At 41.0% G+C, this 17,029-nt stretch overlaps 1 protein-coding gene across 1 annotated transcript in view; it reads right to left on the reverse strand.

Moving 5' to 3' along the window:
- Positions 1–17,029, reverse strand: part of meis1a (Meis homeobox 1 a) — a 61,288-nt gene that overhangs the window by 6,736 nt on the left and 37,523 nt on the right. The window contains exons 11-12 of the mRNA XM_046046790.1: positions 12,613–12,689; positions 1,824–1,882 (exon numbers count right to left, since the gene is read on the reverse strand). Coding sequence (XP_045902746.1) covers positions 1,824–1,882; positions 12,613–12,689 — 136 coding nt within the window. The remainder of the gene's footprint in view (positions 1–1,823; positions 1,883–12,612; positions 12,690–17,029) is intronic.

Genomic DNA, 17,029 nt, shown 5'->3' on the forward strand with positions numbered 1-17,029 from the left:
CCAAATCAAATTACATTGTAGCTAGTCAGTAGAACAAAATTTATGATAAATGATGTAATAATAGTCTACACGCTGACATAAAAGTGAAAGGGATGACAAAGGTAATAAAGAGGACAGATGTTACAATGTCCAGACTCCCAGAAAATAAAGTGAGTTCAGCCTCAACTTCTGAACCAATGCACGCAAATGATCAGAAACCAGATACTGTAAAATTCCTGCATACAGGGATATGAATAAATAGGTTTGTTTGTTTGGATTTAATCAAACCTCACGTGCATGTAAATGTACTCCAATACACTCTTACAGGGGCATCCAGTACATCATAATCCATTGCAATTATGCAACATGTTCTTGACTCAGCTTTTAACAATATACAGTTCACACGTCACACAGAGCTGCATGATATTTCAGCTAGGCAGGTTACAAAAACTCCTTTAGCTATAAAAGCAAATGCCAGAACAAATGAAGGATTCTAACACTTATCATGGTCGTATATTTTATTTTGGTTTGGCCGAAATAGTGGTTAAAATGTTGCATGGCTGACTGACTCATGTTGACTTTCACAACATAAAAGCCATCACAGGCCGAAAGCTGGCTGCTACTGAAGCGGATTCTTGGACCGCAATGAAGTCAGCAAAACTTGCACATAATTAGGGCATTCACTCACAATTAAAACTACTTTTCCAACATGTAAAAAAAAATCTAACGGGGTATCTATTGCATTCCCTGTTGTCTTATCAGTAAACTCAATTATCCATCTATCCATCCATCGTCAACAGTTTATCCTGAGTTCAGGGTTGCGGGGGCTGGAGCCAATCCCAGCTGACATTGGGCGAAAGGCAGGGGAACACCCTTCACAGGTCGCCAGTCCATCGCAGAACTCAATTATCAGTTAATGCAAATTAGAGGAAACTTATGACAGACACACAAAAGCATTTTGGACTTCATGGACAACAGGAAAGCACGAGGCTAAGTATGTAACTGCATTAAAGTAACATTAAAACAAAGGCTGTCACTCAAATGAGGCGTGGCACTACGGATAAACAGACCCACTAATCAATGCCATAATTCTGAATTTTTTTAAGAAATTATGTCTCAATTCTTCAATATCAATCTTTTGAAAATAGTGATAGCGCTATCCAAAATTGTTACTTGATCAAAACAAGAAGCTTCAACGATCACAGTATCTATGTTTGAGTTTCAATTCTTCTGCATTTTATTTGCTTTTCCAACACCAACTGTCAAATAAAGTCAGACCTTCCTGGAACAAAGGGAAGTGTTTTCATTGCCCACGCCATTATCATACATTACTGTGGCTGCGTTCAGACTGCAGGCCAAAGTGACTCAGATCTGATTTGTTTATAACAGTGTGAACAAGTTACATGGAATCTGATCTTTTCCACTTTGGATTTGGGCCACTTTTCTAACCTATACTTGCCGGTCTTGTGCATCACATATATGTTGCTTGTCTGGACGGAAAGCATTAGAGAGAGAGAGTTGTAGGACTAATACGTACTGTACTGAGCCAGGAAATGTAATGTAGATATGAACAGGACACACAGTTGTGAACATCTGTCATAAATTGGGAGAATGTGACCCCGGGTGTTCAAAATATCACCATTAACAGGTAGAAAAGAAGGTCAAAGCATGTGTTCTAAACAAAATAATGTCTATCAATTCTAATTATGGGAAGGATACAATATTTGATCATGCTTTGAATATTTGCTTAAAGCCTGTAAATTGATTGATATGAATTAAGCTTTTTGCTGGAGCCCTGGATGCACATCTGGACCCAAGCGTAAATATAAAGAACTAAAACCTGCCTGCTCGGTTCGATTGGTCGATCATGGGCTGAACGATCCGCCGCCTCGCGTTGATGAACCTGCCAAAAAGAAGAGGAGGAAGGAGAAGGAGGGAGGAGAAGGAGACACATAGTGGCAGTTAATAAATGAGGTGGAGAATCCTGTAGAGCTGCAGAGAAACCTCAACATCCTTGCTGCTCACAGAGGCAAAGCTCTGATTCACAGTGGGAAATCAAACATCTCACTGCACACAGAATCTCTCAGGTTTCTCTGATATGTAATGTTTTCTTTCTTATTTTCTGAGCCTTCAAACCGACAATGTCCACATCTATCAGTGGAAATGCTAACATAATGTTGTAAGGTCCACATTAGGCTACATTACACATACTTTTAAAATAATCTTCATGTTTCAACAAACTGCTAAGTAATTATTATACATTATGGGGCACGGAAATTTTGTAAACTAGAAAGAAAACGGCAAATGTTTTGGACCAATTGGATGGAAATACAGAAATTTTCCAATGTTGCATCAAAAAGTAACTGTGTGTGATACAAACAAATAAACATTTCCATGTTAATGGAGTAATTGATATGGAAACAATGATTAACAGCAAGAAGCAAAGAAAACCACTGGTTTAGCAGCTAAAGCAGTTTGATTCCATTAGCCAACAGTTTGATTTAGCAGATAGAACACTAGTTCGACTGGTCCAGTTCATCAGGTCATGCAGTTTGGTTCAGGTTAACTTAACAGTTTGGTTTCTGTAAATTAAATTCAGTTTAGTAGCTAAACCTTTTTGGTTTTCATTAGATTTCCGCTAAAGCTAAAAGGTTTATCAGCTAAAACAATTCAGTTCATGTTAGCTAAACAATTCTGTTAAACAGCTAAAACAGTTTGGTTTCAGTAAGCTAAAATCAGTTTAGTAGCTCAAATCTTTTGGTTTTCATTAGCCAGAGGTTTGGTTCAGCAGCTTAAACTTAAAGCTAAAGTCAGGTTTAGCAGCTAAAACAGTTAGTTCAGGTTAGCTTAATAATTCTGTTAAACATAAACTGTTTGGTTGCAGAAGGCTAAATTCAGTTTAGTAGCTCAAATTGTTTGTTTTTTATTAGCAAGTGGCCCATTTCAGCAGCTTAAACTTAGATTTCCACTAAAAGCTTAAGCTAAAAGTCAGGTTTAGCAGCAAGAACAGTTTGCTGAACAATTCTGTTAAACAGCTAAAACTGTTTGGTTTAGTAAACTAAATTTAGTGTAGTAGCTAACATCTTTTACTTTTCTTTAGCCAGAGGTTCGGATCAGCAGCTTAAACTTAGATTTCTGCTAAAAGCTAACGCTAAAAGTCATAGTCGCTATAACAGTTTGGTTCAGGTAAGCTAACAGCTCAGTTTAGTAGCTACCATTAAAAGTTAAGTTCAGGTTAGATCTGCAACAATTAGTCGATTACTTGACTATTAAATGACTCTCCAACTATTTTCGGTTTGAGCAATTAAAAAAAATCTGCTTGATTTACTCAACTATGACATTAAACTGAATATATTTGGGTTGTGTACAAAACAAGACATTTTAGGATGTCCTCTTGGGCTTTTGGAAACACTGATCGACATTTTCCACCATTTACTAACTATTTATAGACAACTTATCAATCAATTGAGAAAATAACAGATTAGTTTAGATTAGAAACAGATTAGTTGACTATAAAAATAATGATTAGTTGCAGCCCTAGTTCAGGTTAGCTAATGGATCAGTTTAACAGCTAAAATAACTTACTTAGTTAAATTCTGATTTATGTATTTGCAATTTAAATCAATTTAAATTGAGCTGTTGTCATTTTGCTGTGGTGTTACTGAAGCTTGGCCAACTGCCAATCAATGAATATATATTGTTGTACACAACAGGGCAACCAGCACATTAGTCAGATTATAGTAGGCTACTTTAGCAATTATTGTGTTTACTAATACAAGGATTAATACACTGCGTATTAACCAGGTTAATACAGTGACAGAAAGTGTTAACTGCACTGAAGCCGGGGGGCGAAGTCTGAGGTGGCGTCGGGCTTCACGGGGGCTTCAGCAGTGCATTCATACATGTCCCCTTCTAAGTACACTCTTGAAAGCCATTATCCTGGTATGCGTGAACTATGACCTAGCACCTTCGGTGACCCCCCCCACCCCCTATTCCCCCATATTCCCCCAGCCGCCTCCCCTCTGCAGAGGAGTGCTCTGGTCTTCCTCAGCTTAAAGCCTTCTGAACTGCCCGCCGACTCCTCCTGACTCGCCCCGGAGTGAAAGCTCTGTGGTTCGCCACTTGATTTATGCCCCCTACAACCAACCCCCCGCCCCCCCCCCCCACCCCCCCTCCAGGTGGGATGGTTCCATTTCAACTTATTCAGAAAATAGGGAGGAGAGGGGGTAAAAAAAAGAAAGAAAGAAAAGTGGGGGGACGACCCTGTTTCCTTTTGAGGAAAACAAAAGCCACAACGGCCTTTTCAGGGAGTAAAAAAAGGCAAGCAGGGGGAGGAGGAAGAGGGGAGGAGAAGGAGGAAGGGTTAGATACAGAAAGGAGGAAGGATTTTTAGGGGAAGCTACACTAAGCTGTCAGAAGCTGCGCAGAAACCACTTTCAGTAAAATATTTGATATCAGCTGGTCCTCCTCCCTGAACAGCTGATAATACTCAAATAATCTAATCACTTTACTTTGTGCTCTCCTAAAAATACAAAATAGAGTGTACAAGATAACAGATAAGGGCAGAGCTACTCGTTCTGTAAGCATTTTCTAAGAGAAACAATTTAAAAACCCGTTTTACTGGAAGACTACAGTACATGCTGTAGGACAGTCTCACAAGATGATTAAAAAAAGAATAATAAAAGAAAAAATATTTCTGTTACACAAAATTATGTTTACTATGCTTTATATTTACATTACATATTTTTTATATTTACATTTGTGTACAATAAAAGAGTAGTGTTAAAACATTTTGAGAAAGCTTTTCAAAGTATAAATTATTTATTATTCAACTACCCGCTCCTCCCTCGCCTCCAGCCCCGCCCCTGAGGTGGAGAGGTGTAGCTCCTCTCTGTAAAGTCAGAAACCTCTGCTGAGGTTTTAAACAAAGCAGCTACACAACCACAATCACCAAACACACACACAAATACACACCAACCCACTGCTTGTAAAACAGTTGCTAAGCCCCGCCCACCCCGGGTGTCATTCTCAGGTCAGCACTCCCCTCCTCCCCCACCTTCTCACCCCTTCCACAACGGGTGGGTTTAAATAAACCAGTCCAGCTGTTTGCCATGAAAATACCATTTACACCAACTGCCTCCACCACACACACACACACACACACACACACACACACACCCCTCCTGCTCACAAATCAACCAACACAGTTGAACAACATGTCCTCATATGGAAAAGACAGAATAGGTCAATAGTTGATGTCTTCAAAATGACATAAATAAGTGTTTTTTTCCCAAACGACTAATATGTTGTTTTCTGTTCCCCATTGCAACACAAGGAAACCGGTCGACAAGCATACAGGAAACAAGGAGAAAGGGGAGGAAACACAGTGAAGAGAGGAGAGGAGTCAATGAGTGGTAATAAAAGGAAACAGGACAGGGGAGGAGCCAAGGAGAGAAAATGTAAAAATGCAAGGCAAGGAAGCAAGGTGAGGAGAGGAAGAAAGTACAGGAAACAAGGCGAAGAGAGGAGAGGAAACAAGGAGATGAAGAAGGTGAGTAGAGGAGTCAGGGAGAGAAAATAAAATGAAGCAATGTGAGAGGAAGAAAGAAGAGAAAACACAGTGAAGGAAAGAGGAAAGAAGTAAGGAGAGGAAATAAAAGGAAGCAATAGAAGAAAACAGGGAAAGATGAAAAGAGGTTGAAGAAAGGAGAAGAAAAAAGGTGAAGAGAGGAGAGGAAACAAGGAGAGAAAGAAGTTGAGTAGAGGGGATAATGAGAGAAAATAAAAGGAAGCAATCTGAGAGGAAACAAGGAGAGGAGACAAGGTGAAGTGAGGAGAGAAGAGGAGACAAGGAGAGAACATTTTAAAAATCACGGTGAGGAGAAGGAGGTATGTATGAATTGAAGAATAATATTTATGTAACAGTCCAAATGAATCCCCTACATACCAACAGTTGTGCACACACACACACGTCAGCGATCTGTGATCTGACAGCACAAACCAGTGAACAGCAGTCGGATCAAACCGCCTCCTTCCTGCTATATTCACAGGCTTCGTCGTCTCCACTCGTTTACTCCTGAATCTGCAGAATCAGCACTCCAGAGGCGTTACTACGGCAACAGCCAAATATTCGTATGGCAGCGGGACCGACTAATGACCACGGAGGCCGACAGGCTCCAGTACGTTACGCGCGCGGGAGCGAGCGAGCAAGATGATTATTGTTATTTATTCTCCTGTAAATTAGCAGGAGAATAAGATGAACCAGCTGTAGCTCTGTGTCCTCTCTGCTCCACCTGAAGCGGCAGTAAGCTGCGCTTTATCAGTGCGCTGAAATTAACCTGTGTGGATTTGTGGTGAGGTTAATCACCTGATAGGCAGAGGAGGCATTTTACATATTTCATTTCAAAATCTATGTTTGCCCCCCCCCCTTTCCTAATGTAAAGTTTTATTTCGCATTGCCTTCCTGGCTCAGGTGATTTCGGAGCTGGCTCAGATAGGAGGCGGTTTATTAAGTGACCAGTCAATCACTCACACACAGTTGCTGGAGGCCGGTGCAGCAAAGTGCCTCAATATTACAGACTTTTCTTTTGTGCTGCTGTTACTTCTAGCTGAAGGCAGCAGTGATGATGTCTGCAGCAGGGGTGGGTACATCTAATGTAGGCATACTCTTAATTTCGCTACATTTTCCATTCATACCTTCATAACGTAACCAGTCTGTGATCTGCATTTTGCTTCATTAACCCGAAATGAGCTGTGATCCAGGCTGTGCGCGCAGTTCCGCAGTAAAGCGCTGGTCGGGCGCTCGTCACAGTCACAGAGCACGGCAGATGCAAACATTTAGAAAATCAGGCAACTATCTTTTCAGTTTAAGACTTTATTGTTCTACTAATACAACTGAAATCTAGTGAGCGCACACTGGCACTAGTGGCCTGTTGGAAAGCAGCCTGTTAACAAGCCAGCAAGTGAAATACTTTCACTTTCCATTAACGGCGCATTAAAAGCGTCTTTAGTCTCTGCAGAGCAAATGAAGACTACACACTGTAAGATCTATGTCAGATGATCACTGCATTGCTTGAGATATATTAAAAGTGTCCTGTTGTTGATCAGAGCATCGCTTTGGACATTAGCCTGTTTCTTTTCTTTAAAACGCAGTGGTGACTATTTGTTTTATTGTGATGTCCAAGGGTGAGTCCATAAAAACTAATAAAACCAGTAAAACTAATCTTTCACTCAGCAGCTACCAGCTGTTATTTATTTTTGAGATGCACAGAGAGCGAGAGAGAATATGGTGGATAAAACAGTCCTGTTGGGTTTTTATGCACGGCACAGCTTCCTCTGTATGCAGGTTTACCTGCTTCAACAACGAGCTGCTCCGTGTTACTGCCACAATAATTCTTTGCGTTGTAAAGATTATTTAGATGCTCTAGGAATAATCAGATTTTATTGTCAGCCTGTGCTACTGCAAAGCAAGTGGTTTGGTTGGCTGCATCTCCATAATAAAAGGCACAGGCAACAATAGTTGTCTGGGCAGCAAAAGTGATATTTTAAAGTGATCTTATCAACACCTTCATGGAGATTTAAAAAGGAAAATAATTGTAGAAATAGCTAAATTACAGATAATCAGCAGGCAAAGCTGCACAGCTGTTTCTAACCTGATGAACAGCAGATGGAATAGGTTTGTAATTTTTTTCTTTTTATGGGAGTAATTGTACTTTTCTTGAGTAAAGATTTTGAGTTCTCTACCCGCAGCTGGCCAGCAGCACCTATAGGCCTACTAGCGCTGCCATGGTGACTATGAGACAGACAGACAGCAGAGATGAGGTCTATAGCAAAACAGAGTCAGAACCAGCACAGCACAATGCACCAGTTTATGGTAAGCATGATGATGATATGGATTATTTAGTTATCATACTCAAGGGCTCAGCTGAGGTGATGACTTTACTTTAGAAGAGTTAGAGAGGGGTTTCTAGTTTTGAAAATGTACTGGCTTATAAAGTTATCTACACTACACTCTCCTTGCATAAAATTCTTAAGAATGCAGGAATAAAGTTCTCTAAAGACACAGGGCCCCGACAAATACTTTGTCTGGAGAGTGGACTGACCAGGGACAAACTCCTGGGCCACTTTTTTGCCCCCGTGTCTGACCATCCTTGACCTTAAAAAGTCCTGCATGTGTGCATACATGTCCATAAACAATTTAAAAGTAACAGTGGTCAAAATGTTCACACAGAGACGAGCATCCTGCAGTATTTTAAGAGGAAGAGGACAGAGGAGCAGGAGAAGAAGTAACTGAGGAGGATGAGCCTGGAAGTTGTATGGACAGCTAGCAGACAGACTGTATAGCATGTCAGAGTTTGCATTGAAGTAAGTTCTGTGTTCACAAACATTTGTTGCTTTCCTAGATGTGAGATGAAGTGACCACAGAACAGGGAGAGTCAGGGCCGAGTGAGACACAGACAAGTGGAACATTAGGAGAACGGAATACATTTGTGCCGTGGCGAGCTACATTAACCAGCAGCTGTTCCATGGTTTATGTAGTTGGTTTTGTTCTAGTTAGCCTATATTATACTCTGACTGTGCACCCAAGTCTTCATAATCTCCCCTTCCCAGTCTGTTCTCCATCTTCTGTCACTGCAAATACCCTCTTTTACACAATAATAAGTACATTCTGTTTTCAAAAGTTATTAGAAATTAGCATTTAAGTGCTCTGATTTCAGCATCCCCCCCCAGGTTCAAAGTCGCTCCTACGTCCTTAAGTGTTTTCAGTTAGATTCCTGTTCCACCTCCTTGTCTCATCTAGTCAAGTCACCAAATGAGGTTCTGCTTCAGTCAGAAGGGGAAACTTGCATTAGCACAGACTAACTAAACCTAGATTGAAAGACAGACAGCCGAATTACTGTCTTGTTTTTAAATGATGTGTGCCCATACATGTGTTGATTGGACTGGTCCTCACAGAGGTTTTGTGCGCGACGCAGTTATCTTTTCCAAGCTGCAGCTTATAAACCCTGTTGGCGTTTATAAGTAGGCTAATAAATGGTGGGATGTTTTGAGATGTTTTTATGAATGAAAATAAATCACGAATTTTAGAACTTGAACTTCTTCACTGCATTTGCAGGAATATTTTAATCGGCTACTTAAAAAAAATAAACTCATCAAGTTGCCTAGTCTAATGCAATAGACAGTCCATTTTTACTCTGATAGCCTATCTTGACCTTTCCTCATGTGGACACATAGGAGCTGTGATCCTGCACAACAAAACATGCAAGAATTAAATCCCCACACTGCCATGGATAGTAGTGTTGCAAACGGGTTGCAGAATCCGTGGTATGTATCCTTTCCACACGGTGCGGCACGCAGGTGGACTGCGGATTGATTGCAAAGTTTATTATGATTTATCCTGTTTGACTTCTCAAAATATCCTTTATTCTGGAAATGTCAGAGAGTTAGATTCTGAATGTACAGAACTTTGAACATGAGCAGAAAATCTGCTGAAACACAGGAGCTATTAAAGTCCAGGAGTTTATAACTGAATTAAAATGATTTATTTTATTATTGATGACGTAAAAAGGTGCCACATGCACATTTAAAGAGGTTACCTCAATCAGTCACGTCTGCGTGTGTGTTGATTCAGCAGTGATGATATTAAAAGTTGATCTACAGGAGAAACTCTCTGCATTATATTCAGTTTTAGATTTTTATTGTTTTATTAAACCTTTATTAAACTAGAAAAACTCTTTCCTGGCCAAGGCAGGCAGTAGTACAATTGCACATTTAAGATGGGAATCAATAATCAATTACAAGGTCATAAAATATCAAAATGTTCTTAAATATTCACCACAATTCAGCCACAAGGACGATCAAATGAGTAAACATCTGAAGGCAGAATTGCCAGCCTTCAAGTCATTTAAAAGCAACCAGTGAAACCGGCTCACAAAGATTCAACCACCTGCCTGACACCTGAATTTTGTGTGTTGCTTTACGTAAATAATTTCCATAATAAATTGATACAGAAAAGGCAGACATTAGTGCAGTGCACCAGAATGCAGGAAATTAAGTGTTTAACGGTTCATGCCGCAGTTTTGTTGTTATATTATTATAATTAGACACATGACATTACAAGTTAGCAACATCAAAATGAGACAGTGTTGCTGAGAGTTTTGTTGTGCCATATAAGTAGAGGATGTTTAGTGTTGCTTAACTGCTTTTCAGACTTAACTTGGTGGGGGGGTCAATTATTATGTGGAGATATGAAGTTTTATGGGCTGGGCTAAGCCCCCGAATGTTTCAAGATCCTAAAAACGCCCCTGTCACTCACCACCTCCTTATACGGAATTTATCGCTCTTTATCCCACCTGACTTCTTCTATCACTAGAGGTAGCGGCCTGACAAAAGAGGTAAAAATGTGTAATAAGCTGTTAGTAAGCTGCTCAAGTGAAGCCAATACTGAAGAGCCACTGGCTGCAGAAAGAAGTGTGATTGTATAGAAGTCTGAGAAAATGTTTCTACTTCTCAGCTGATTTATTCCCTCAGTAAACACTTTCCTGATGAGTTTATGGTCTCAGTCGCTAGTTTCAAGTCTTCTTCAGCACAGCATGATGTTCATTTAGTAAATTATGGTCCCATTTAGAGGAACATAGACCAGAAAGCAGGGCAGGCTTTAGGGCCTGTGTCCACCAAAGCGTTTTTTCCTGAGGCTTTTTTGAATTGATTGCAATGGGAGCACTGCGTTTTTACAACATCATAAAAAAGCCAGCAGTGTGACGAGGCGCTTAACGTCTTTTCCACGCAGGGTGTTTTTTCCGGTCGCCGATAGTGGAAAAATTTTCAACTTTGGGGAAAACGCAGCACTCGTCACTGGATGGCTGGGGAAAAGTGACAATCACAGTGCAGGAGGGGCGGGACAAAACACCACACCGAGCCATTTCCGCTTTTGAACGAAACGATGTGCCTCCTCGCCAAGTTATTTCCTCGTCCGCAAAATCTCACGAACCCATGTGAGGCAAGTCTGTCACCTCGCTCTGCATGTTTCAGCCTTCTCTTCATTCAGAGCAAGTAGGCCTACCCTACTGTGTGGTGACATTTTTACATTCAGTAAAATTAGGTAGCCTACATGCAACACATCTCCTCCACGTATATTATGTATCATAGCAACCAAAGCGTCTCGAAAAAAACGCTGCGCTTCCAAAGCGCACCCTAGCGCTCCCAGCTAGGCATTCTCAGAACAGCAGCTGCCGTTTTCAGCTGGTAAAATATACTTTGGTGGATACAGAGCGGTGCTACCTTAACGCATCGATAGGATAGAGGCGACTTGTATCCGCTGCTCTGTGTACATTTAACTAGCCGTGAACTTGTTTTTGGGATCTCTCACTGTTTTCGTCTTCGACAGTGTGTTTTTACTTCATGAACGTTAACTTGAAGATTTTGGTCGCCGTTCCGTTCTACTAAAAGACACTAAGGAGTCGGCTGTTATGCTGGTGTAATCATCCCTGAGGTTGTTCTTCACAGTCCAGACTCGAACTTGCGACCTTGGGTACGGGAAGCAGACGTGCTAGTGAGGAGGCTAAAACTTATGGGCACTAGCATCGGTCACTAGTGCGTCTCTTAAGGCATTGGGGAGCGAGGTTTACTCACTGCAAAGCCTGGCTGGCTACCGTTACACTGGCAAGTATGTTTGTTAGTTTTAAGCCTGTTTTTATCGACAGACAAAATTAGCATCCCAGTTATTAGCACAGTTAACTTGAATTACAGATGCACCTTGCTAACCAAGCTAGCTAACGCCGCCACACTATCATACAAATATGGTCACTTATGCCAAAATTGAGGCGTCAAAATGGGGTGACGTTATGGTGGCTACGTCCACTTCTTTTATACCATCTGTGGTCGTCTGTGTTTCACTGACTGTGTGAAGAGTTTTTGCATGTGCAAATGATTGTTATTGCTATTAATGGGACTGTTTTGCAATGTCCTCAGTTGTTGCTTTGTTAATAGACCAAAACTGCACTCAGTCTCTAAGGAGCAGACGCAGCGTGATGTTTGGGTTGGATGGCTGGGTGCATAAAGTGTGTTACTGGTGTTTGAATCCCGTCTCCTGCCAATCAATGTTGGTTCCTTTAAAACATGATCTTTCCCTAACCTTCACCAAGCAGTGCTACTTACCGGAATTAAACTAAACCAAATGAAAAAAAATGACAAATGAAAACTGGGACAAGGTTCTGTTCTTAAAATGCCGGTGAAATTCCTAAACAACTTCCTTGTTTTGTGTGAAAACGGTCACAAAACATGAATATACTTTGGAAATTGGCTAAAAGTTGCCACTGTGTGTTAGCGGTTAAATCCTCAGCAGTGAAACTTACTGATGTTTCCATTTCTGTATCAGTAAACAGAATGGACCAGGAAACATCCTACAGGTCCCTACTTCCCCACATCCACCCTCCAGCTCCAATTAAGGCTCCAATTAACCGCCTCCTGCCCTCTGTAACAGTAAGTGGGGGTATATTTGGACACAGGGCAACCCCCACAGGAATTAATCATTCAAATCATTAGCTTCAGGTTGCCGCAGGGTGGGGAGATAGTGGGGCGAGCTTCCCAAACAAAACAGTGTAATGTGTGGCGTCGTCAGTGTCGCAGACTCACCAGTTGTTGACCTGCAGGTTGGTGAGGCCGGTGTCCTGAGCGAGCTGCTTCTTCTGCTCCTCTGAAGGGTACGGGTGCTGCAGAGAGACAAAACACAAGAGATGTTAACACACTGAAACATCACAAGGCTGTTTCCTCTTCTTCATGTTGTTGTTGTCAGTGTGAGCCTCAGAGCTGCTAATTAGCGTTAAAGAAGGGAGGCGGGTTTAGACTCATTAAGGGAATATGAAATGGAGCATAATTAATGAGAAGCCAATTAGGGAGGGACGCCAAGAGGAGAGAGAAAGAGTCCTTAATTAGAATGGGTGTGTGTTGGGGGTCGTTCAGGCATGTTTCTCTAACAGTGGAGGATCAGAACAGACTGGAGGCTAAACAGCTTCATCCCTCTGTAATGGTGTGTACAGTTCTGCTGCATATGTATGTTCATGTATGTATTGATCTGTATTGCTACTATGTGTGTAGGGCTGGGTATCAAGAACCGGTTCCAAGTTGGAACCATTACCAAATGTCCAAGAAGTTTTCCCCTCATCATGTGACTACAATGCAAGAAATGGAAGAAAAGTTCTGCATGAAAAGTCCTTCTGAAGTTCAGCTGCAGGTTTACTGTTGGTGTTTTGTCCCAGCCATAAACCTTCATGCAGTTACCAGGACGTGGGTAAACGAAGAGAGAATTGTCTACTATAAAAGGATTTAATTTTGTACATTACCCACTTAAGCATAACATTTGATCAGACAATTCCAGGTACCTGCAAGTTGCATATGGCTCCTCAACCATCACTCTACTACAATCGACTCGCAGCAGGTAAATTTTGCCCATTGCTGGTTCTAGACTGGAGGGGCAGAAAATACATCTGCCCCCTCGTGGCACCGGGCCCAGGCCATGGTTATCTCTCGACTATTGCAATGCCCTCCTAGCAGGTCTTCCAGCTTGTGCGTTGAAACCCCTACAAATGGTTCAGAACACAGCGGCGCGTCTGGTTTTTGATCAGCCCAAAAGGACTCACTTACACTTAAACAGAGTGACTACTGGGTCTGCACCCATCTACCTAAACTCCATAATACAAGTTTACGTTCCTTCTGGGCCGCTACGCTCCTCCAACGAACGCTGCCTGGCTCTGCCATCCCTTCACACAAAGCAATCCCAGCCATCAGAGCAGGGGCGTCCCTCTCTAACTTCAAGAAGCTCTTGAAAACTCTGCAGAGAACGCTTTCTCTGGTAACACCTCTAACTCCTAACATGCACTTCCTGTGCTCCTCTTCTTCTCTCCTTACAATTCTCTTGTATCGATTGCACTATTCGTAAACTCTTACTTCTTCCCCTAGGTATTTACCCCATTGATGCTGTGCGTGCTAATAGCTCTAGTATTTATTGCTCATAGATCTTACTGACTTACATTACTGACTGATGTTTGTTTGTTGTTCTTCAAATGTAAGTCGCTTTGGATAAAAGCGTTTGCCAAATCAGTAAATGTAAATATGAATGAGAAAAAGATTGGTATCTGCATATGCTCAATTTTGTAGTGTCAGAAATTAAAAAGCGCTATCGAGCCTTCTCCAGGTGCTGGAAATCTGCTCTAAATGGACAATATGTCAGTGGACAGAAAAGAAAAGTTCATGTAGAGTTTAGCCAAGTTACGGAACGCTGTGAACAATAAATAAGGTTTCACTGCAACAGCTGACAGCGAAAGAGAGAGAGAGAGAGTTTCTTCATCTGCTGACTGAAACCAGCTGCTGCAGATCCTCCGCGGCACGTCGCTGCCCGTCCCTGACCCAGATAGCGGCACTTTCAGGAGCTATTTTCACACGGATGTAACATGCAGCGCTGCTAAAGTTCAGACTCATTAAACTCTGCAGAGAACAGAGCAGAATGGCCACAAAGAACGGACACATGTTGGGAGCGCACGTTTGCTGCGACCAAATTCATCAAAAATAACTTAACAGGGAGTATACGTGAAGCACAGCCTGTTCCTGAGATACATTTTCATTTTGGGAGACGTTCTACATTTCAGATGAAAATAGTTGGCTTCATGCAGGAAGCAATCGGCACGTACGAGTGATTTAAGATTACTGCTTTTTTCTTTAGGTTGAACAAAACAGATCCAGGCCTCTAGAACAAGTCTTTTTTTATTGCATTACTTTATTATTTATTTTTTAGAACAGCCTGCTCTTTGCACATCTGGACTACCACTTGGAACATATCTGAACTGTCATTAAACTGGGACTCTTACTACCTATTACTTTAATCGCACACAATTTTCTGAGAGATTCAACAACAGGGGTTTGTTATTAGATTTTACTGGCATGAATATTTTGGCATAACAGAATCAGTAACTGGCAGAAAAATCACTTTATCCTCCATTATAACACCTCACAGTATAACTTCACTTGAAATACATTATATTCTCTCAATTATCTCGTTACCGCCACGTCCCAATTTAATCATGGACTGCTTTTTTGTCACGTAACTTCATTACACTAACACGACTACTGACTCTGCTAAATTTGCTGTGTTTATCAGCCAATTTCTGACAGACTTTCTGACTGTCCTGTGAAGTTCTTCTTCTCCTGCTACAATAAATTAATTTCCGAGCATCGATTGTGCAAATGATCAAACATCACAAAACACACTTCCTTGTGAATATAATATATGAAACTCAATGTATTTAGGATTGATGATTGATAGCACGGATGACTGGTTGCAGATTTTAATTTAAACATTAGATGATACTGGGTGGCTTCAGGTAAAAATCATTTATCCAAAAATATGTAAATTTAAGGAATTTTGCAAAACTGCCACATTTTCAGCTTAATAATCACAATCAATTAGACATAAACTAAACAAAGTCTAACAACAGATAATTTTACGGTTAAATGTTGCTTAAACTAAAATAAATAAAATAAACTTTTACTTAATCATGTTAAGATGTTAAGAGTATTTTTCACGTTTAATATCGTTAATGGTACTTGGCTTTAAATACTTCTTCCTTCACAGGTTTAAAGTAATGACAGGCGCAGCAGACAAACTGAAACCACAGTTTGTATGTGTGTGAACAAAAAAATAACCTTTGTTGGATATATTTTCACTCAGTGATAGAAGAAATAATCAGATCTTTTACCCAAGTAAAAGTAGCAATAAGTCACTAATGCTAACTAGCTGTAAATTACAAAAGTATTTGCATCAAACTATATTCATGGAACCAAAAGTAAAAGTACTTATTATACCCATGGCCCATTTCATCTATAATATATCTATAATTGATGCATTAATGTGTTTGTCACTTTAATGTTGCAGCTGTTGAAGATGGAGCCTATAGATTCCCTCCCAGAGATCAATAAAGTCTTATCTTAAAGCATCATAATTTATTAATTGATTGTAATATTTATATGAATCTGCAAAGTAACTAGTAACTAATGTTATCAAAAAATGTAGTGGAGTAAAAAGTACAATATGTCCCTCTGAGATGTGGTGGAGTAGACGTATGAAGTGGCAGAAATTGGAAAAACTTAAGTACAAGTACCTCAAAATTGTATTTGAGCTATGTACTTGTACGTGGGTAAATTAATTACTGTCCTTTCACTGTGTGTCGTTTACCTTTAGCTAAGCCAACATGTGGAAGACACAAAAGGCGAAGATATGAGCATAAAAGTAGGGCAGTGAAGGAAAATACATGTCAAGCAGGAAGATAACGGCCTCCTGGTTTCATTAAAACTATAAAGCTATTTAAGAACTGGCCAGCCAATCACACGGCCCCGGGCCGACACCAGAAGTCTCACCACATCTCTGTCTGTGGTGAGGAAGGAAAGTCTTTGATGTCTTCTTTTCTCCACCCCGCCCATGCCTCTGCCAAGAGTGCAGGGTTTTATCCTGTGATCCGATAGCAGGTAATTGGACTAAACTGCATCTAATTAGCCACAAAGAGCGATAACCATGAGGTCGTTTCAGCACATTTCCAGCCTCACAGTCGCAGTCTTCTTCTCCAGGGAGAAGAGCTCTAATTGTTCCGAAACAAAACGAGACAAAGCGAAGTGAAGAGCGGTGAGAATGCTCTTTATGTGAGAGCTGATACATGTTTTACAAGCGTCTCCTGACCCAAACGTTGTTTAAACACACGCTGCTGAAGGCCTTAAACAAATTATTTCCTGTTTTAACGTGTCATCCAGGATCTTCCCGGCGGCAGCAGCTCATCACACCCGTCACATGCAGCACGCAAGCAAATTAAACGTTTGAAACCACAGAATATTCCCTTCAGCAAATGAGGCGAGAGCCAAAACACATGGTGCGTGGTTCAGGGCTGGTCCACCTCCCAGTCTAATTTCAGAGTTTCTACTCAGGGTTTTAATCTGGAGCCACCTGCTCATTATAAAATTATAATCCTGTTAGCAGGGAGCGGCAGCTCAGACCGCCTCACAGCTCGCA

This window comes from Micropterus dolomieu, linkage group LG01, assembly GCF_021292245.1.
Source record: "Micropterus dolomieu isolate WLL.071019.BEF.003 ecotype Adirondacks linkage group LG01, ASM2129224v1, whole genome shotgun sequence".
Classification (NCBI taxonomy): Eukaryota; Metazoa; Chordata; class Actinopteri; order Centrarchiformes; family Centrarchidae; genus Micropterus; species Micropterus dolomieu.